At 40.1% G+C, this 20,715-nt stretch overlaps 2 protein-coding genes across 5 annotated transcripts in view; one reads left to right on the forward strand and one right to left on the reverse strand.

Annotated features, from left to right (window-relative positions):
- Positions 1 to 19,235, forward strand: part of col22a1 (collagen, type XXII, alpha 1) — a 72,239-nt gene extending 53,004 nt beyond the window's left edge. For all 3 annotated transcript variants that reach the window (XM_032580998.1, XM_032580999.1, XM_032581000.1), the window contains 25 exons: positions 1,406 to 1,483; positions 1,570 to 1,605; positions 1,682 to 1,735; positions 1,900 to 1,944; positions 3,049 to 3,084; positions 3,178 to 3,291; positions 4,192 to 4,245; positions 4,411 to 4,464; positions 5,846 to 5,899; positions 6,057 to 6,110; positions 6,271 to 6,324; positions 6,417 to 6,470; positions 6,596 to 6,649; positions 6,727 to 6,771; positions 8,755 to 8,808; positions 9,951 to 10,004; positions 10,141 to 10,194; positions 11,996 to 12,067; positions 12,155 to 12,190; positions 12,282 to 12,326; positions 14,690 to 14,869; positions 14,983 to 15,049; positions 15,163 to 15,345; positions 16,203 to 16,280; positions 16,366 to 19,235. In XM_032580998.1, coding sequence (XP_032436889.1) covers positions 1,406 to 1,483; positions 1,570 to 1,605; positions 1,682 to 1,735; positions 1,900 to 1,944; positions 3,049 to 3,084; positions 3,178 to 3,291; positions 4,192 to 4,245; positions 4,411 to 4,464; positions 5,846 to 5,899; positions 6,057 to 6,110; positions 6,271 to 6,324; positions 6,417 to 6,470; positions 6,596 to 6,649; positions 6,727 to 6,771; positions 8,755 to 8,808; positions 9,951 to 10,004; positions 10,141 to 10,194; positions 11,996 to 12,067; positions 12,155 to 12,190; positions 12,282 to 12,326; positions 14,690 to 14,869; positions 14,983 to 15,049; positions 15,163 to 15,345; positions 16,203 to 16,280; positions 16,366 to 16,556 — 1,800 coding nt within the window. In that variant the 3' untranslated portion in view covers positions 16,557 to 19,235. The remainder of the gene's footprint in view (positions 1 to 1,405; positions 1,484 to 1,569; positions 1,606 to 1,681; positions 1,736 to 1,899; positions 1,945 to 3,048; positions 3,085 to 3,177; positions 3,292 to 4,191; positions 4,246 to 4,410; positions 4,465 to 5,845; positions 5,900 to 6,056; positions 6,111 to 6,270; positions 6,325 to 6,416; positions 6,471 to 6,595; positions 6,650 to 6,726; positions 6,772 to 8,754; positions 8,809 to 9,950; positions 10,005 to 10,140; positions 10,195 to 11,995; positions 12,068 to 12,154; positions 12,191 to 12,281; positions 12,327 to 14,689; positions 14,870 to 14,982; positions 15,050 to 15,162; positions 15,346 to 16,202; positions 16,281 to 16,365) is intronic.
- A 625-nt stretch (positions 19,236 to 19,860) lies between these two features.
- The window catches only part of col9a1c (collagen, type IX, alpha 1c), a 33,264-nt gene continuing 32,409 nt past the window's right edge, over positions 19,861 to 20,715 (reverse strand). For both annotated transcript variants that reach the window (XM_032581002.1, XM_032581001.1), the window contains one exon: positions 19,861 to 20,547. In XM_032581002.1, coding sequence (XP_032436893.1) covers positions 20,342 to 20,547 — 206 coding nt within the window. In that variant the 3' untranslated portion in view covers positions 19,861 to 20,341. The remainder of the gene's footprint in view (positions 20,548 to 20,715) is intronic.

A 20,715-nucleotide genomic window follows, 5' to 3' on the forward strand; every position in this document is an offset into this window, starting at 1 on the left:
ATTTGGAGAGTAAAGTCATAATATTATGAGAATAATAATAATAATAATAATAAAGTGATAGTATTACAAGAATGAGAAAATGAGAATGAAGTGATATGAGAGGAAAGTCATAGTATTAAGAAATTAAAGTTGTATGACAGTAAACTCAAAATAATACAAGAACAGTCTTAATTATGTGAGATTAAAGTCACAATATTACCAGAATAAGGTGATAGTAATATTAGAACAAAGTGATATTACGAGAATAAAGTCATAGTAATAAAGTCATATTATGTCACTGTTGTTGTAATAATAAAGCAATATTTATACTACAAAAATAAAGTCATAATATTACCATAATAAAGATGTATATTTGGAGAATGAACTTGTGTCTTTATGGGAAATTTTCCATAGAAAATAACTAAAAATAAAATGTTAATGTAGCTGTGTAATTATTCTTTGGTGTCGGTTTTACAAATGACTTTAGCACCAGATTATCATCAGTAACGGTTTTGATCTCATTAAAATGACTTTTTCTCGTAATTTTACAACTTCTGATAAGATTATGACTTTATTGGCAGAGTATTAAAAGTCTGATTTTAATACTTGCAGAAACTAAACCTCACATAAAAAAAAAAAACCCAGCATGGGTGGGAAAAAAATAGAGATTTACTGATAAAATATTTCACCTGGTGATTCTAGTTTTTGCCAAAACTATTACATAAGAACAGCATCCAGAGTATTTTGTTGTACTTTATTTAATCTCGAAACAATGTAGATATAGGGTTCATATTAAACTTTGTTTAGCACCTAGCATATTTGGCATCTCAGCAGTTAGCTTAGCTAGCATTTAAAAAAAATGCATACTCTTTTGTGAAAGTAGAAACCTACAGTAACGCTGAGGCTTCCAAACATTTCCTCATCCAGCATCTTCCATGAGGGATGGAGCTCAGCAGCTCAAAGTGATCAAACAAAACTACTTTGCTAAATTTAGCTTAGCCGTCCTGTGTATCACTGAAAGCTTCATTCTCACTCGGTGCCCTGAAGAATCCGACATTTATCAATATGTTGTAGAAAACAGATATTTTCAACTGAAATATCTTTTTACATCTCTGTGCCGCCTCTCGGTGGGTGTTCGATGGTAATTTGAACATCCATCTTTTACCGGAAAAAGTTCGTTTTGAATGTTTTTCCTGGAGTAGCAACTTCTACACCAAAGGTGTAGCTTACAGCACCACCTGGTGGACAATCAAGTAGCCTACATGTCTACAGCAAGAAAAGCTTATTTTGGTAAACTTATCAAATAATCATAGGTATATTTCCTCTTCTGGTGAGTAAGGGTTGGTCTTCAGGTCCACATTAAATGTACTGTGGTATTTTATCATTGCTAACCAAACATAAAATATAATATTTATTTTTTCCTTAGGGCCCACCTGGGCAACGCGGACCCCCTGGATTACCTGGGGACAGGGGCTCTCCAGGGGAAGGGAAAGAGGGACCTCCGGTGAGAACATGATTCTGGGCCGAAATGATTCACCTTCAGTGGACTGAATCGCAGAGATCCATATGTCACTATGTTTGTCTCTGCAGGGGCCTCCAGGGAAAAATGGGGAACCAGGACATGCGGTAGTTATTCACTAGATGAAGATTACAGAATATGTCTTTCTGCTGTCTATCTTCAGTTTGTGCGTCTGTCTTTCAGGGGTTGAGAGGCCAACCAGGAGTTGCAGGTGCTCAAGGTCCAGCAGGGCACAATGTAAGTTTAACTCTAATGAGTAACTAAAGAATAATGCAGAAATTTTGTTTTGATCTAACATGTCTGGTTTTTTTGAATTTGGTGGATGATTTTTTCTTTTTTTTGGTCATTTCCAGATAACCCTTAATTAAAAATGTAACTTTTTGCTTTTGCTCCAAACTAAGGGTTTACCAGGAAGGCCAGGAGAAAAGGGATCTCAAGGAGAGCCTGTGAGTTTGCATGTTAAGTGCTTTTGCACTCATGACTCAATCTGTAGGTTTTCTCATTTTAGAGCTCAAAGAGCTGTGACTCGAGTATCATCTAGCTTTTTCTTTAGAGAGAGTAAAACTCCTATCATCCGGGGAAGACCGGTACAGCATTTCCCATTTCGCCCTTTTTGGGCTCCCAGGTCTTTCCTTGCTGAGCAGAGTAACATTCTCTTGTTTTAGCTGGTTAGCTCTATGATGTAACCTTATTTTGGGTGGTTCAACTCTGAATCATGGTTTCTACACATTCGGGACAGTATAGAAATAAATGTAAGTATTTTCTAAAGGTTGTAAATAGGGACAAAAAAGAAAACAATAATATAAAAAAATTATATTTCTAGACTTTATTCTATATTCCATTGTTTAAAAGTTGTGTCTGTCCGTCAATCAGTTTGTCACAAAGTTAAAGGAACAAGTAAATGTTGAATTTCTTTAGACTGGTGAATGATGTTTTGTTTTTGGAGATATCATGGCCTACTTCAAGTGGTCCAATTTAGGCTGCATTCACACCAGCCCTCTTTAGTCAGTTTTAGTCCAACTATAGTTCAGGTGCCGGTTTATTTGGGGAGGTATGAATGCGCAATCAGACCAAAAACATTTTACAAAATTATCCTAACTAACCCTAAACCTCACCAGCTGAAAATTTAACAATGTTGTAATTTTGGTTCCCAATAGAACCACGTCTACTGGACTGTCAACTGTGAAGGCTGACATTAATGAAATTAAAGTCAGCTTTACACTTTCTCAAAAATGGTGTTGCAATTGATTCATGATCTAAAAAGGCGATTGATTACTTTTCCCACTTGGGGCCAGGTTTGTTTGGCCAACTTTTCTTTCCTCCTTGAACAAAATCCTTTTTTCAAAACTTTGTTTTATAAAATCATTTGCATGATCATCTGAGACAGAAAAACTGAGTTTACTTGCTTATTGCTAAAGCATCTTTCTGGTTAGTACTGATAAAAGCATAATTTTTATCCCTAAACAATTATTAGAAGTATAAATATTCCCACTGAATTCAGCCTTTAATCTTGTTTTGTTGATGACTGTTTTCTTTTTGCTGCCTCTCAGGGAAAATCAGCAGATCTATCCGACTTAAATCTGAAGGTAAGGAGATTCTCTGCCACATTAGTGAGAAAAGAATTCACATGGATTCCCTGGCCAACCACTTCATCACAAACCTGTCTGTGGCATCTTTAGGATATTTGCTCAGACTGCCCCGCAGGTCCACCTGGACCGCCCGGACTACCAGGAGTCCCAGGAGATAAAGGACACCAGGGACCTCCTGGAAAAAATGGTCAAGATGGATATACGGTAAGAACAAAGCCATTACCCTGGTCTCATTATTCTAAAGTTCTCCCTGGCGATTTAAAGTCAATCAATCAATCAAATTTTATTTGTATAGCACATTTCAGCAGCAAGACATTTCAAAGTGCTTTACATCATTACAAACACAGAAACACAATGCAACATAGAATCAATAATCAAAACAAAGCATTAAATCAAGTTCCATCAATAAATTTGTAATTGATTACATTTCAAATACAATCCTAAACAGGTGGGTTTTTAGTTGAGATTTAAAAGAAGTCAGTGTTTCAGCTGTTTTACAGTTTTCTGGAAGTTTGTTCCAGATTTGTGGTGCATAGATGCTGAAAGCTGCTTCTCCTCGTTTGGTTCTGGTTCTGGGGATGCAGAGCAGAACCAGAACCAGAACCTGAGAGGTCTGGAAGGTTGATACAACAACAGCAGATCTTTAATGTATTGTGGTGCTAAGCCGTTCAGTGATTTATAAACTAACAACAGTATTTTAAAGTCTATTCTTTGAGCTACAGGGAGCCAGTGGAGGGACTTTAAAACTGGTGTTATGTGCTCTATCTTCCTGGTTTTAGTGAGAACGCCAGCAGCAGCATTCTGGATCAGCTGCAGCTGAGACTTTATAGTCAGCTTTATAGCTGACTATAAAGTCTATTATAGTACCTTTTCACATCTTTAAGAGTTGTGTTATAAATGTGTCTTCACTAAATTCACCCTTTGTGACGAATGAGGTCCGAGCTTTGGCATCATTCGTCACCGTAGCTGTGACGGATGGCAAGGCTCTGTCTGCATCATTAGCCGCGCTTCCTGTGGGGGGCAACGGTGAACTATTAGAACCCACCAGTGGTGCTCTGCAATGTCTGCCTGGGTAGAGACTGATGGCTTTCTGTGCTATTACAGGGGCCCCCTGGACCATCCGGACCTCAGGGGCCTCCTGGAGGTGATGGCGTGAAGGTAAGTTTACTCAGTGGCCTCAGTCTTATTGCTCCAATGGGAGAACCTAACAAGTTAATCATAAATCGGAAAATTCATATACTAGGTGACTAGGTGTCAAGATCTCTAGCAAAACTTAACATATTCCTTTTTCAGCAATTTTTAAGCCTTTTTGTTTCTCCACAGGGCATAAAAGGGGATCAAGGACCTCCTGGAGGTCCTGGAGACAAAGGAGAAAAGGTATATTCGTCATGAGTTCTCACATATTGTCTTTTTGGGGGGGTTAACTGGTAGAACAAAGCAAAGTATTGCATAACTGTGAAGTGGACAGAAAACATGCTTCTTCTTTTTTTACAATAATAAAATGCGGACTGCCTTTGTGTTCACTCCACTGAGTCTGAACTCTATTTTGCTGCAACCAAAGCTGAAAGACTTTTGGGTGATATTTCTTTCTCTTTATTGAAAACAACAATGTCAGACCAAACTGCACATGGCAATATGGCAGACATGTGAGTTTGCTCTGTCTGAGTAGAGAATGAACACCTGCTTGTACTTCAAGGTAGTGGCAACACAGATTGTCACAGAGAAAGTAAAGTGTAGCGCAAAGGGTTGCTTGTTCTGTATTACAGTAGAGAGATTTACAGAAGACAATGTGAAATTCATTCAAGGACAAACTGTGCAGAAGTGTGAGTGAATAAGTACAGAACAATCTAAAATCAAATCTTTGACAGTCTCCATCAGCTTTGTACTGTACATGTAGATGTATTCATTCTCAATATGTTTTTAGTTTGGACTTTGACCGGGCCATTTTAAAACATGAATATGTTTGTCCTAATATATATACCGTAGCTCTGCTTGTAATTGGGGGTACTGTTCAATTAGACGAGTCTTCTAATGGGTTTTCTTGTAGAATTTCTTACGTTTTAGATGCATCCATCTTTCCCTGATAAAACCTATCCCTAAGGGATGATGGTGCCACAGTGGAGACTGTGTGAAGTACTCATTTTTAATTACATTGATCTCATCTGACCAGAGCAGCTATAACAGCAGACCGTATTGACCAATAATTAACAGGCCTTTTAATGGATTAATTTCAACAATCTGCTTATCTTTCACAAATGCCAGATTTGTGGAGTGCACCATGAACCATTTGATTGCGTCTCTAAGCTTCTACTAAAGTTTAGAGAAGCTCTACATCCCAAAGCTAATAGCTAAGGCTGTTAGCTTTAGTAGACAGACTTATCTTAGAGATGCAGGAGAATGGCATATTGTTTTGTAACCTAATCCCCATGTGTTCCTTGATTTTTATGGTGTGTTCTTTGCCCGTTATGAACTTAAACACATAGGTGTTACTAATTAGGTGACTTCTGAAGACAGATTGGATTGGTGAGATGGGATTTATGGATTTTATTTGTATGAAAAGGTAAACATCATGTTGTCATTTCCTTTCTGCTTGACAGTCATGCTCTACATGAAGTTGATCTCTCACGTAAAATTCCAAGACCTTGATGTTTTGTAATTGTAGCAAATTGTGGAAAAGTTAGAAAGTTGTGAATACTTTTCTAAGGCACTACAGCTGAAGTGGGTAGCTGTGTTTTAACCATCGCTGCTTTCATCACAGGGCCATCCAGGACCGCCAGGCCATCCAGGTCCTGCAGGATTAATGGGTGCTCCTGTAAGCAGCTTTTTTTTTTTTTTTTATAAATAGTGATCAGTATTTACAGAACATGCACATTTGGGATTTTTTTGCAAATAGGCCACATTTATTTTGTGCTACAGCGTGGTTTTCTATTTCTGTTGATCTTCACTGACACTACATCTTTATTCTTTAGGGTAACGACGGCCAACCTGGCCAAGTTGGACCCCCAGGCCCTCCTGGAGAAAAGGTCAGGCTGCATTTGCTGTACTCTCCTCTCAGAATGTTCATTTCCCATATGTCATTTTGTGCAGCCTCTAGCATGTAGGTCAGCCAGCACGCGCAGTAATAGCAGCTATTAATCATGTCTTGTTTTTCTCTGGTGACCACGGCGTGTTTGTTTTCTCCAGGGCAAAGAGGGACTCAAAGGAATCCAAGGACCACCGGGTCTTCCCGGCTTGATAGTAAGGGAAAAGAACATTTTCATGTGTTGTGTTCTGACAAAATATTTTGCACTAGTTGAAGATGCTAAATGACCATTTTTGTAAACATGCAGGGTCAGCCCGGAAAAATGGGAAAAGATGGCAGACCAGGTGAATCAGGAGAACCTGTAAGTAGGCAAAACTAACCCAACGAACATCTGGTATAATACGTCTATAAAACACGGCCTAGATTGTGTACACAGCCGTAAAACTCTACTGACACCATTTCTATCATTTGTTTCTTTCCTTCCAGGGGAAGCAAGGTGAACCTGGACCTCCAGGAAACCCTGGAGTCCGGGGACTCCCTGTAAGTAAGCAACACTAATCGGATTTGATAGAAGAAGTTCCAGAGTGCCAAACGACTAACGCTCCGCTTCATCCCAGGGCTTCAAGGGCCACAGAGGAGAGCCTGGACCTCCAGGAGAAAAGGTAAAAGTTGTTTTTCATGTGCAGATCTTAAAATGAAAATGAACATACTGCACAGGACAGCACTATGAACATTACTTTTGGCCTTTTGATGAAGCACTCAAGCCTTTCTTTTTTGTTCAAACATAATTACACCATAAGCAAATGAAATTAAATGTAAAACCAACAATTTGATGTAGAGGTTTGCTTTAAATATGGATTTGTTGTGAATTTTATTTAACCATGAAGACTAAATATGTCCATATACTCCAAATAATATTTGGTTAAAGATCCACTGGAAAAATACAAAGAATGCAGAACTTGCTTAGTCATATTATCTTTATAAAGCTTCATGTTTATCCAAATTACTTGTAGTAAAAAAATATATTTGGAACACATTTAGCTGCTAGTTTGGATATTCCAGCTTTTTAAATGAGCTTTATGACTTTAGAACTATAACAGTAGTTAGCACTAGCTCAGTTTCCAATAACTGTCGAACTGCGCAAATAAAAATTCTGAAAGTAAAAACTCTTCATGGAAACACACCAATTTAAAAAAAAACATGCACATTTTTTGGTAAAAACCTTTTTGCGCTAGGATAAGGTTGTTTTTCGGCCATACCAAAACAGATATATTTTGCAAAACTGCAATGGAAACACTTTTTTTTACATCACACGAGTCACATGATCAACAGCCGGATGTTACTACTGGAGAAAACCACAAAGAAAAAAAGACAGGAAGTGGTTTGATTTTTCAGACAATATTCGGCTGGCTCCACCAGAACCTTCACAGCATCATACATTTAATAAAAGTTGTGTATCATTCCAATGTGTTGAATCTATAACTCCTCTGTAAAATCACTGATTACAACTTCCCCAAACCACAGCATACGTAACCGCTTCTAAATGGGTTTGTCGCTCTAACACCATATTGATATGTAACCGTTTACCTCCTTCGCTGCCATGATTCTTAATGACTTATCACGTAAATCACATGTGATTTTAATTTCCTTTCTTAATTAATGGAAACATTGCAATTGCAAAGTTGTGTTGTTGTTTTTTTTTCGACATTAGCAGAACATGGATGAAGATTTGCCCACATTTGTAATGGAAATACAGTGTCTCTGTTGTTTCTCACTATTGTTAAAGTTGTGTCCCCAGGAGATTACAGCCTATTCAAAGTTTTTTTTTTTACCCCTCTAGGGGGTCTTTTGTGGGCTCTAGTGTCCCTTATCTGACAGTAGGCTCACAGGAAACAGGGAAGGAGAGGGGGGAAGACATGCGACAAATATCGCCGGGTCCGGGAGTCGAACCCGCGACGGCTGGACGTCGAGGACTCAAGGCCTTTAAATACGGGTCACGCTAACCCCTACGCCACCACGGCACGCCCCTATTCAAAGTTTTAAAGCCAGGAATAGCCTGTGCAGCACTGTGATGTCAGGCTACACTGTGTCAGACACCTGCTCTTTTTCTTCACACACCCCCACACACTCACCCCCACCCCCAACACACACACACACACACGCACACACCCCTCCTTTAGAAGGAGCAGCACACCTGCTGGTTTGCCACTAACACAGCTCAGCACACCCCAGCAGGAAGCTTGGAGCCACAGAGACATGAACAATGGCATGGCTCATTACTGACAGATTCTCAGGGAGCGGCAGGGCGGCGGCCAGGCTGCGGGCCCCGCAGCGGGCCCCACAGTGGGCCCCACAGTGGGCCTCGCCAGGCCGCACTGCAAATATCTTATTAGAGACGGTGCAAAGCGTTGTTATAGACACTGCACTGCTTAGCTGCTGCCGTTAACCGTCAGTGAGGTGAAATCTCTGCACATTATCACCCTGAAGGCAAAATTTAATAGGTAATGTTCAGTAGTGTGGACTTGGCTTGAGGTTTCATTATAGCTTTCAGGTAAATAATGATTTATTTTGTATAGCTGCTGTTCTGTAACTGTTATAGCTAGTTTTTGTTCCTCACTGTGTGTTTTTCCTTCTGTACCGCACAGGGAGAGGATGGGAAACCCGGGTCGGCAGGACGTGACGGCAAACCTGGAAAGGAGGTTTGGAAAATTTTGTTCAGTAGAGCTGGTGTTAAAGTTATTCACATACACACACAGAACTTGTATACAATGTGCTGCAGACAAAAAAATCAATACACCTTTTCAATTCAGTTCATTTATAAAGTGCCAATTCACAGGAAATGTCGTCTCGAGGCATTTTACACACAAAAAAGTAATTTCAATCCATTGCAATTAATCCTAGTTATCAATCAGTGCATTACACTCAGTTTGTTTTTCAAATTAATTAAAAAGTTTCTGTCTCAGGAAACCCAGCACATTGCATCGAGTTGTTTACCTGCAGCAACTCCTCCTGGGTGAAGATGTATCGGCAATCGCTCATGTCGCTGTCGTTACATCGACCCCTCATGTCGATCATGCAGTGGCCCAGTCAAAGTACAGACCTGAATCTGTGACCACTCTTGAAAATTGATGTTCCCAGGCACTACTCGTCCAATCTACTTGAGTGTGGATGAGCTAATAATGCCCAGTTGTGCAAACCGGTAGAGGTAAACATCAAAAGACAAAATAGATGAAACTGCAGGTGAAGGTGGTTCTGGAAACGTAGTGAATTGTACATACATGCACTACGTTGTGTTGGTCCAATAAATAACATCCAACCCCCCCATCAAAAAAAAAAGAAAAGAAAAGAAAAACAAACTGACATTTGCCAAAATGTGAAACAGCCTCAGGGATGTGAATACTTTTTCAATCCACTTTAATCTAATGAAAGAAACTAATTGGGACAGCAAATGCCAGGCCAGCAAAGATGAGGGCGGATCATCAGAACTCATCAAAATTCTGAACACAACAAAGGGAAATGTTCGCCAACTCTTCCAGACTCCCAATTACTTAAAGCAGAAAGAGAACACAAAAAAATCTCAAAACATAAGATACAATACCTCTGGTGAACACTTCCCATTTTATTATCCATCTAAACTGTACAGAGGATTTTCTGCATCACATCATTTTAACCCACTACAGACCAATTGTTCATGGTTCCACAAGAACCCCTAGGCTGGAGACACGCAATATTCTTTTGGACAAGTATGTCATTAAAACTTGAAGCATAGAGGTTTTCACATTAATGAAAGGATGATATTAAAAAGCAGGACATATTGAAAACATTGATGGTTGTTTTGCAGGGCCCCAAAGGGCCTCCTGGCCCCGAGGGACTTCTTGGACCAAGAGGAGAGCCGGTGAGTGTTTGATGCAGACGACGGCAACAGAGTCAAGCAGACTGATAGATCAGGGTCGTAACAACTGACACTCAGGTCATTTCTCCAGCTCTTCATCACCGTCGGCTTCACTTGTGTTTTCATTTTTACACTCCAGGGTAAGCCGGGCGAGCCGGGACCGTCTGGAAAATCAGGACTCCCTGGAACGCCGGTGAGTAACTTCCTACAGCTTCAGCGGCAGACATTTGTGTTCTGGTGCGCTTCATAAACGTTGCAAATAATTTAGAAGACAAGAAAATCTTTGTTATCCAGAACAAAGTTGAACCATCATCCAAAATGTTATCAACAAATCAAACGTTTACTTCATGTTGATCAGGCCAGATAAAAACCAACATGCCTGTTTTTGTTGTTGTTGCTGTTTGAATTTCTTTTATATTCAGGTCGTATTTAAATGACTTATAATTGTATGCATGTTCTAAATTTGATATCACTAATGGTTATATTTATATTTGGCAATATTAAACACTTTGGATGGGAGTAGCTTGTCAACAAATAAGCAATGTCCCCTTTGGGCTCAATAAACTATATTCTGATTCAGAGTGTTGCTCTGATCCTTTCATGCATGTTTGAGAAATCCTCTCATCTCCATGGCAACCATTCAGTTTCCAAGCTTTTTGAGTTTCTGCCTCACAGAGCCCGGCTCAGCTCCTTCAGACTAGCCAGCAGCAATTAGCAAACACTTGGTTGAATTTCTTCTGCTACTTCTCAGCTGGTAAAAACGATGTTGAAGAGTTAATGGAGGAGCCATGTTGTGATGACTTCCTGAAGTTTCAGAAAGAGCAGGAGTTTCTTAAAGGGACAGAGGCCAAATTTCAAGATGTTAATTAGGAAGTCAAATTTCTTTTAAGTCATATTTGATATAAACAGCATTTTTATAACAAATGAAGGTACCATACTTACTTGATTGTGCTATAAGATGACACTACAGGCCTGGAGAGCACATATTACTACCCCTTTAAAGTAGCTGAAAAACAGAAATAACACAACCTCTGCTGCAGCAGATACTCTACATGTCTTAGAAAAAAATAAGAAATATGAGACACAGTTGTGAAGGAGTTGCCATGTTGTGTGGGTTGCGCATCTAGTCAGAATCATTCGATAAGGTGAAATCTATGTATGCATGTGGGATTTTGTGTGTCGCAGCATAAATAAAGTCTTGATACAGACATGAAAATTCTCACTTGGAATCCTTAGACCTCAGTATGTGTATCGCAACAGGAAACATTTCACACAGTTATTATTAAGACCTCATCACATGGACGAATATTTAAAAAAGATGTTTTCAAAGGTTAATTATTCAACTCTGTTGTTCCTTTTCTTCACAGTTTGCTAAAGTTTGATTTAAATAAAAGTTGCAAATATTTTTTATTCTTTGTAAAACAGAACTGTCCATAAGGGGTTTACAATTCCACATTTGTCTCTGTTTCTGAAAGGCCTGAAACAACCACAAACAACCTGATTAATCATAATGACTTCCTGAAGGTGGAGTTTCAGAAAGAGCAGGAGTTTTTAAAGAGGCAGAGACCCAATTTCAAGGTGTTAAATTGCAAAGTCAAATTTCTTTTAAGTCATATTTGACATTGTTATAACAAATGAAGCCAACATAGTTACTTGATTGTGTTATAAAACAGCACTATGTGGCTGGAAAACACATAGTGCTGGTCCTTTAAGTCACTCCAGCATTACTGACTGGGAAATGACTAGAAAGTGAGTGACTGTCCCTGGATAGAAAGACCACTAGCTTGTCCTCGGCTCTGCATGGTGTCTGTAAATATGAGTTTTAATCTCTGAGCGCTGGCCAGAGGATTTTCTCCTGAGATTTTTTTTTTTTTTTATCCGGGGTATAGCTGAGTGTAGCTAAGGCGTAATCTCACTGAATCCTTTTTGAACACAAGTACAATATTGTACATGTGAGCCATGTGACGGACAGCCGCGTCTCTGCTGTTCAACAGGGTCAGAGAGGAGACAAGGGAGAACCAGGTAACCCCGGGTTACCAGGTTTCAGCGGGCCCAAAGGACCTGCGGTGAGTTCCGGATTAGTATTGACTTTATCTTAGGTTGGCAGAAACCAACAATTTATGATTAATCACACTTTTTGTTCTGATTATCAGGGTCCACCGGGTCCCATTGGCCCTGAAGGAAAACAGGTCAGGATTCCTAATGAGAACTACATTAAAGAATGAAAAATGTCCTCTGGATAGTCCGCTCATATATCTGCTTGTCTGCTGTGTTTTACAGGGAATGCCAGGTCGACTTGGAGATCGAGGCCTTAGAGGAGATAAGGTAAGAACGGCTATGTTTCCATTGACCATATAATTGTACAATCTAACATTTCTTTTAAAAATTCACTTAATGGAAACCCAACAATTAAAAAAAAACTAAAAAAAATTGGCGCTAGAATGAGGAGGGGTTTTTTAGTCGTATCAAAATTGGATTATCTCCCAGAACTGCCGTTTTTCACATCACACATGATGTGTGATCAACAAGTCACATGATCAACAACCGGATGTTGCCATTGGAGCAAACCATGAAGAAAAGGATAATAGGAAGTAGTTGGAGGACAAGGGTGCAGCATGTCTTTTTAATTTAACGACTTATCTCATGAGCAAACTTATTACATGTGGGATTTTAATTGTGGTTCTTATTTAATGGAAACTTGCAAAACTGTGTTTTTTTTCAACATTAGTAAAGTATTGACAAAGTTTTGCGCTCATCTGTAATGGAGGAGCAGCTAACGAGAGCAAGGGCGAGTAAAACAGGATCTAAACTTTTAGGGACATTTACCCCGACACAGACTGGAAATCAGAGGCAGTTCTGTGTGAAAACGACCGTAAGACATTCTTAGAGTGGACGACAAAACTCCCACACCGCCCCACGCACAGACGAGATGAATCGGTCCAAGATGCTGACTCTGAGTCAGCTTTGAAAATCCTGACTCAGGCATCGCCCAGATATAGAAGAATACACGGTGGAAGAAAAAGCACACAAAGCCTCCTCAGTGGGAAAACAATAGTTGGGAGCATTATTTTTTTGTGTTGAACAAATAATAAATTATGATAAGCGATGGAATTTAGAGGATAGCCTAACTTTATGCTGTGTGCTATGTGGGCGTGGCTTGTTTTTGTAACTTGTGTATATATTACAATAGCAAATGCCATAGATCACACACTGGATGGAAGAAAAAGCCTGCACACCTTTGTAAAAATATGCATTTTGTATTGAAGACCTTCTAAAATCCAAGCTGAAACTAGGTTAAAACAGATTTTAGCTTTGGACACAGAGGTTTCTAAAGATCAAGTGATGTCATTATTCAAAGGTATCAGTCAGCAGAAGGGGACACAAAACATTCTCTTTTAATACACCAACTGAGGTTAAGATGAGCATGAAGACCACAGTATATAAACTCATCAAACTTGGGCTGAATTATTCTAATTTGAATACAGATTCTATAAAACCATTTGAATTATGATTTCTATTTCTCTCAGACATATTAAATTCTTGGTCCTTGTGAACCTAATATTATGTGTTATTTTCATTACCCGTTGTAATGAGAATCTTTGGAAATACAATTTATTTTTCAATAAATCATAAATTTTCATAATGTAGCTATGAAAATTGAAAAATGTTTATAGCTACATGCTCTTTTTCACTAGCATATTGCTAGTTAAAGAGACATATCATTAAAGTCATCAGCATTAATAACCATGAACTGCTATCTAAATAGAAACAATGCAGTATTGAGGGTTTGTAGCTAGCTAGCTAGCCCTTAACTGGAAAATGAATTTGCCCTGAGCAGCAAAAGTGGTGCGAAAGCCTCTGATAACTCGAGTGTTTATTATTATTCCTGAAAATAATGGAGGAAAAATATATATGAAGCTCTAAACATATACAAAAAAAACACCAAGTTTTGAATACAAATCAGTTATGTGGGCATTTCAGTAGTTAAATGTTAAATGGTTTTGTGAAATTTGATACAGAAATAGCTGAACAGTGCCGCCCGTAATTTTTCATAGCACCCTTCTCACTTAGCTTACGTCATAGTAGAGGTATGAGATTTGGTACACTTACAGAACTTCTCCAGATTTAAACAAATCTCTCTTGCACCACTGTTCTTGTTGCTCCACAACAAACAGGAAGTTAGCCATGTGGGATTTTGGTCCCGTTTTTTGATGTTTATCACCTATGGATTTGATCGAACTCCTCCTACAGGGTTTGATCAACTGACTTGAAATTTGGTGAGTTTGCTCATAAGGCTTGGGGGGATCTAAAATTATCAAAATTCAGAGATTTCATTCAAGGATAAAACCAAGAAAAAGTCTTGCTCATGCTGCGTAGTGCGATACATAGAAATAAGTGGCAGGCTTGCTATTGAAAGACTTCTATATACTTTATGTAAAATATTCATAACTTCAAACCTCCTGACCGACCCCAAAATATCAGCTGTAGGATGATAACCAAATATAAAGGCTAATGCTTCATGGAGCTAATTTAAGAAACCTAAGTATCCATTATCTAGACTTTTTCTACAAACACAGATTCTGAAACCAAACGCTGACATATTTCTCTACCTTCACTTCTGTAATATGTAATTTTAAGAGGTGTTTGAACTTGAACCACTTACTAATAACTGTTATTTTATAAATCAGGGAGACCCCGGTACAAAAGGAGAAAAAGGACAGACTGGAGATCCTGGCATGCCTGGAAATCCCGGTCCCCCAGGTAGAAAGGGCCACACAGGGATAATGGGAATGTCAGGACCACCAGGTGAAATCGGAGCCCCGGGGCCTCAGGGACCTTCAGGAAACCCTGGTCTCCCAGGACCCAGAGTGAGTCATGTCTATAGAAATATATACTGAATTTCACCAGGAAGCGAAATGGAAGTAAAAATCCCAAATTGCGTTAACAACTGAGTGACTCATTAGCATCTCTGCTGCCTCAGGGCGAGTCAGTGTCACTGGAGCAGATGAGGAGGCTTGTCCAGGAGGAACTGGCCAAACAATTAGAAGGTAAGGAAGCAATTATTTTGTCGACGTTAGACATTGGGAGCTAATTAATGCCTTTTTACTTTTTATCTTTTAGTAGAATTTAGGAAATTGCTCACTCTGCTTTTTCTCTTTAGCCAAAATGGCTTACCTCATGGCTCAGATCCAGCCCGCACATGTAAAGAGCACAGCAGGACGTCCTGGACCTCCAGGCCCTCCAGGTAAAGAAGGCAGCCCTGGACGACAAGGTTCACCTGGAGAGCCAGGTATACCTGGACAAAATGGTGGAGAAGGACCCAGGGGACCCATGGGTCCTAAGGGTAAGCAAGTGCCATAAGTATTGCATTTACGGCCTTCCTACATACACACAGTCCGAAACAGTAATACTTGTAACGCTGACCGCTGAGGTAATCTCTGCCTGAAGTCTCTGGCGCCTTATAAACAACCTTTTGAAGCTTTCAAGCCACAGCCGTTGCCTGTGGTTTTGTTCATTTCCATAAAGCAGCAATCACTTGATGAGTTTGGAATCGTTACGCAACATTAGCTGGGTTTCCATTGACCATATAAATGCGCAATGTGACATTTCTAAAAGAAATTTGCTTAAATGAAACATGACAATTTAAAAAAGAAAAAGCTTGTTTTTCTATGAGCAGTTTTGACACTGAGGTGAGAAGTTTGGCTTGTTTGTTTTCCATATTGAAATTAGTTTATTTCATAAAACCACAAATGGAAACACCGTTGCAAACAACAGAGAAGGAAACAACAGGTAGAAATTAGAGGACGAAGGCGCGGCACAATTTTTTATCCACTTATCGCGTGAACAAACCTATTAACATGCATTTCTTATTTAAGTGTTCTGCGGTCTTAGTGTGATGCACAGGAGGAGTGCAGCAAAAGTCACGGTCGGATATCAAAGAAGCAGCGGGGCTGTCCACCTGTCCGGCTGTCAGTTCCCGAAACCACACACACAAAAAAACCTTGTAAAATCGCAGGTTGGGCCAGTGAAACCTTGCCGGACCGCGCATTGGGTAAAAATCTTGTGGGGTCCAATCTGCCTCGTCTCTTAAGAGAGTTAACGGAAACACCACAATTAGAAAATTGTTTTTTTTCTACAAAAAAAGTTTGGGCATATTAGTAATTTAAACACAGTCATTGAAAAAGTTATTCCTTTTTTTAGGTGATAAAGGAGCAAGGGGAGAGAAAGGAGAACCTGGTGTCGGTGAGAGAGGGGAGCAGGGCCCTGTCGGCCCCATAGGTAAGGTCCAGATCCCTAACTTCTCATCTCATTCTCAGGAGTTCTGTTCCAGTATTGAGTACAATTCCTCCTATCGTTGCTCCAGGTCCAGCCGGTCTACCGGGATACGGCAAAGACGGAAGCCCTGGTCAGGTTGGAGCCCAGGGAGAGCCAGGAAACCCCGGGCCACACGGTCAACCTGGACCTCCGGGGCCCCCCGGCCAATGCGACCCCAGCCAATGCGCCTACTACGCCAGCCTGGCCCAGAGACCCCACACCAAAAACATAAAGGGGTAACAAGGAGATGGAGACTCACAGAATGTGACTGTACTTATGAACTTTGTTCAGTCATATGAAATCAAGAACATTTTATTTTTCCATTCAAATCAACCTCGCTACAGAGGACTGAAGCAACAGGTGCTGCCGGTCAGATTCTTCATTTCCTTCAGGCTTCGGGATTGGAAGGGGAGGAGGGGCAACATGGAACACTTCAAATCAGGGGCAAAGAGGGCAACTAACCAATTTTTTCTCTCTCTCTGTAACATATAGGGGACGATAAAGTTGACGCTTCACGCTTTTTTTCAGGGTTTTTCTGTCCGCAGCCCACGCTACGCCGCGTCACTCACTGCTTGCTATGTATATCTCTTGCCATGGGTCTTCCACCAGTCAGATGGTGCTTACTCAGACATGGAAGTTCTGTCTCTTTCTGCTGCTGAAGGTGGGTGCAGACGGTATGAAGCAAACACCAGAAGCAATCGTGCGTGGGCGGAGAGTGACTTGTACGCTCCTCGTCTCGATGCCAGCAGCAGCGTTATTAAGTCTCCTCGTGTGTATTCTAGAAACCTTCACAGCTGCACATACAGCCATTTGATCGGAATGATTGTGTTTTACTTTTACTCGCCCTAGAAGTGTCTGTTGACCTGTCTGGCATGCAGATTTATGGAGGTGTTTGCTTTTCTTAAAAGGTTTCTTGACTCACGTTCCCCGTTTCTCAATCTGTGGGCTGTGGGTGAGTTTAGCTGAAACCTATCAGGTGTCTCAACTTGGTGCTTTGATTATTCAGAATTCAGAATTGAAGAGCTGTTTCACTTTTTAATGTCTTTAGTGAAAGCTCAATTTCCCTCAAGCCTTGCTCCAGTAGTTTGAAGAAACACTTTTGCCGTAAGAGCTTTCTGCTCCTGGTGAACATCTCATTTAAAACGTAATGAATAGTTTTAGCAAAATGACTCATTGCGCGTCACACCTTTTGAATATATGTAAATCTAGCCTGAGATGTAAAGAAGTAGAGACTTAAGAATGTAAAAACGCAGCTCCGAGGCCCCCGGATTTCACAGGATACGTCTGCAGTCTGGTGTTACATTGCGACTTTTCCTGACGATGGCAGCAGAAGTGATATAGCATGTTTCTGAAGTGTCCCTCTAAGCTAAAAATATGCCACACATGGGAACAAGAATCTGAGGATTTTTGAAATGAAACACCATTAGCAGTACATTCCATCACTGCATCAGTACAACCTGGAAACATTAACCTGCCAATTAACCGTTCAGAATCTCCCTCCTTTGCATTTTGAGTGGTTTGGTGGCGCAGAACAGAAGGTGCTATGCGACACCACAGATGTCAATGCATAAAAATGTTCCCAAACTGTTTTTTGAGAGGAAGTGGCTGAACTGTATGTCACACAGAAAAGTGTGATTTTTGCCTGTACATGCAGTTGGACTGACTGAACGCCCAGCCTATGAAATGCTCCCAGACTCAAATGACATGTCAGAAAGGACACACACACATATACAAACACACGCACACACAGTCAAGTTTCTGTGTCTTGTGGGGCCTTTACATTGACTTCTATTCATTTTCTACAGCCTAACCCGGCCGAGTCATCACATAACAAACCCCTAACACAAAAACAGCCAGGACTGAATAAACTGTTTGTCTCCGTTTATTCAGTCAAAGTTAATTGTTAACCTTGACTGAATAAACTGAGTTTAAATGTTAGTCATCTTTTAAATACTGAATTGTTCCAAAATAGGAATAACTGAGGCAAGAAATGTCAGTCTTACTTCACCAACTTACTTTGTACAGTTTTCCTTTTAATTTGTATCCTAACGAAACTACCGTTATCTTGCCAGTTTTAAAAAGTGATTCTCATGTTTCTGTATTTTCTCCATATGGTTTCTTCTGCAATGAAAGCTAGGTTGCTAGCCAAATACCAAAGTTTGATCAAAAAAAAATTTTACTCTCAAAGGCTTCATCAAACATTTATTCAGACTTTCATTTTTATAAGCTTTTCTTAACAAGGTTTGGAGTTCAGCTAGCTCACAGTATTAGCTTAAAGTAGCTTGCTTTAAACCTACTACTGCACCAGGCTAAGGTAGCAGGTTTAGCTTCCTTAGCAAACTATCATAGTTTGTTAACCTAAGCAAACTATGATACCAAGATTTATCTTTGTCTTTACATTTTAATGGTTAGTTTCATTTGATGTTTTTTTTTTAACTAATAAATGAGATTGATGTTGCCTTCAGAGTAGCTCATGGATAGCAGCTGTAAATGCTAGCTAGCTGATGTGGATAAAGTCTTTCTTCTATGAAAGGTAATAAAGACGTTTTAAATATAGGAGAAGTCAGACATACAGTACATGAGTTTGCAGTGACTTGCTATTTCAATTAGATATCAACAGCTGCTTCTCTGTCTACTGTTTACAGAGAAGCAGCTGTAAACAGTAGAAAACCACAAAGTATTACCACTTTCTAGATGCTAACATCGGCATTTCCCAAAAGCAAAACTTTAAGTTATACTGTTAAATTATTCCTAATTTGGAAAAATATATTTTTGTGTTCTATTGCATTACATTTTCCCATTCTCCTTATAAACTGGTGCTAAGATATTTTGAAATAGTAGCATAATGTAATTATCAGAAGACAGCTGTAAACTGTACTGTAGTGTATAATAAAGACTGGAACATAATTCATTTTGTAACATGAGCTTCTGCTGTGGTTTTTGAGTGGTTCTCTTTTTTTTCTTGTACATGGTCAAAAGCTCCATGTACTTTTGAGATATAATAGCGATAGATTACATCGCTATCGCTATTATATCTCTTTTCAAAAGTTCTTTAATTGTTCATCATGTCAGAGATGGAAATCGAGCACCTGTTTGTTATTTTTTCTTTTTAATGCTGAGCCCTATCACTCCTCCCAATCTGAGCTTCCATGTTGAATTCATTGTTGCTGAGTCACACTGCCAACTGTTAAACTTTGAAGGGATGTCCTTGGAACGGCTGCCAAGCTTGCTTCCCTCCAGCAGACTCCTTAAAGGTCATATTTGATCAGTAAATGTATTCTTCATGTGCAAACAAGAGGGAAGAGAAGATGATGTCAGCTCTGCTTTGTAACCAGGCAACTATCTAATCCCATCCTGAACTGACAGCATATCTATAACAATCCAGAGACCTCGTTTTTTTTTGTTTTTTTTAACACAAAACCATTTTAATGTTGAGATTGTGGGGGCATGTTCATCCTAAACGGATCATAACCGGCTCCGTCTAAGAGAGCACAATCCTGCAAAGCACACAGGTTGGCTGTTTGAATTTGTTACTGTGCAAACACTCAGAACGTAACACTTTTATTCCGACGTTTCAAAAAGACGACACAGCTGGCCAAACAAATCAATGGGAGCACAGAGTTGAGGAATATCTTTTCCAGAGCTTCTGAACGGGCCAACGCACATGAAGGAGTGGAAATAATAGATTTTTAAATGTCTCGACAAGTCTTTACTGAATGGCTGAATGTCAGAGGTCGATAGTTATTGCTGGTGTTTGTGCCACAGGCCTTCAGGCCGGCAGTCAGACCCAGAAGCTGCTCAGCAACTGTGGAAGGATTTATCACCCTCTGAAAACATTAAAACTAGGTTGTCTTTACAGTTTTTGTGCAGTTATCCCCCTCCCACTCCCACCTCTGTTTTTCTCCGTGTCTCTTTGAGTCATGGCCGAGACTCCCAAAAAACAAAGCGCACAGCCTGGGTTTGTGAGGAGTCCCGACACATGGCCGCTGTCTGGATGAGGTCCGGACCACTGAGCTTTGGGCGTCTCAATGGGTTTTGTGTGAGGAGGACGATTTCTTTCCACTGACCATGTAGAGAGGTGGAAGTCTGCTTAAACAAGTAGATGGGTCGCACAGACCGGGCGGTCCTGAGGGTCCCCTCGGACCGGCGGGTCCTGGGACGCCTGGACTTCCTGCTTCACCACGCTCGCCATTTTTGCCATCTTTTCCAACGCCAGGAAGACCCGGTGCACCTGGACATAAAAAAAATAAATAATTGAGCAATGTGGAATCTATGATTTTCGATGCAATGGATACTTTGCAAAAATGTCACATTACAACCAGAAGCGTTAAAACGGTGTAGATTCTAGACCAAAACAAAGCAACACTCTGCTGCCTGCATCTCCAGAGCCATACGTGAC

The sequence above is a fragment of the Xiphophorus hellerii genome, chromosome 13, assembly GCF_003331165.1.
Source record: "Xiphophorus hellerii strain 12219 chromosome 13, Xiphophorus_hellerii-4.1, whole genome shotgun sequence".
Taxonomy (NCBI): Eukaryota; Metazoa; Chordata; class Actinopteri; order Cyprinodontiformes; family Poeciliidae; genus Xiphophorus; species Xiphophorus hellerii.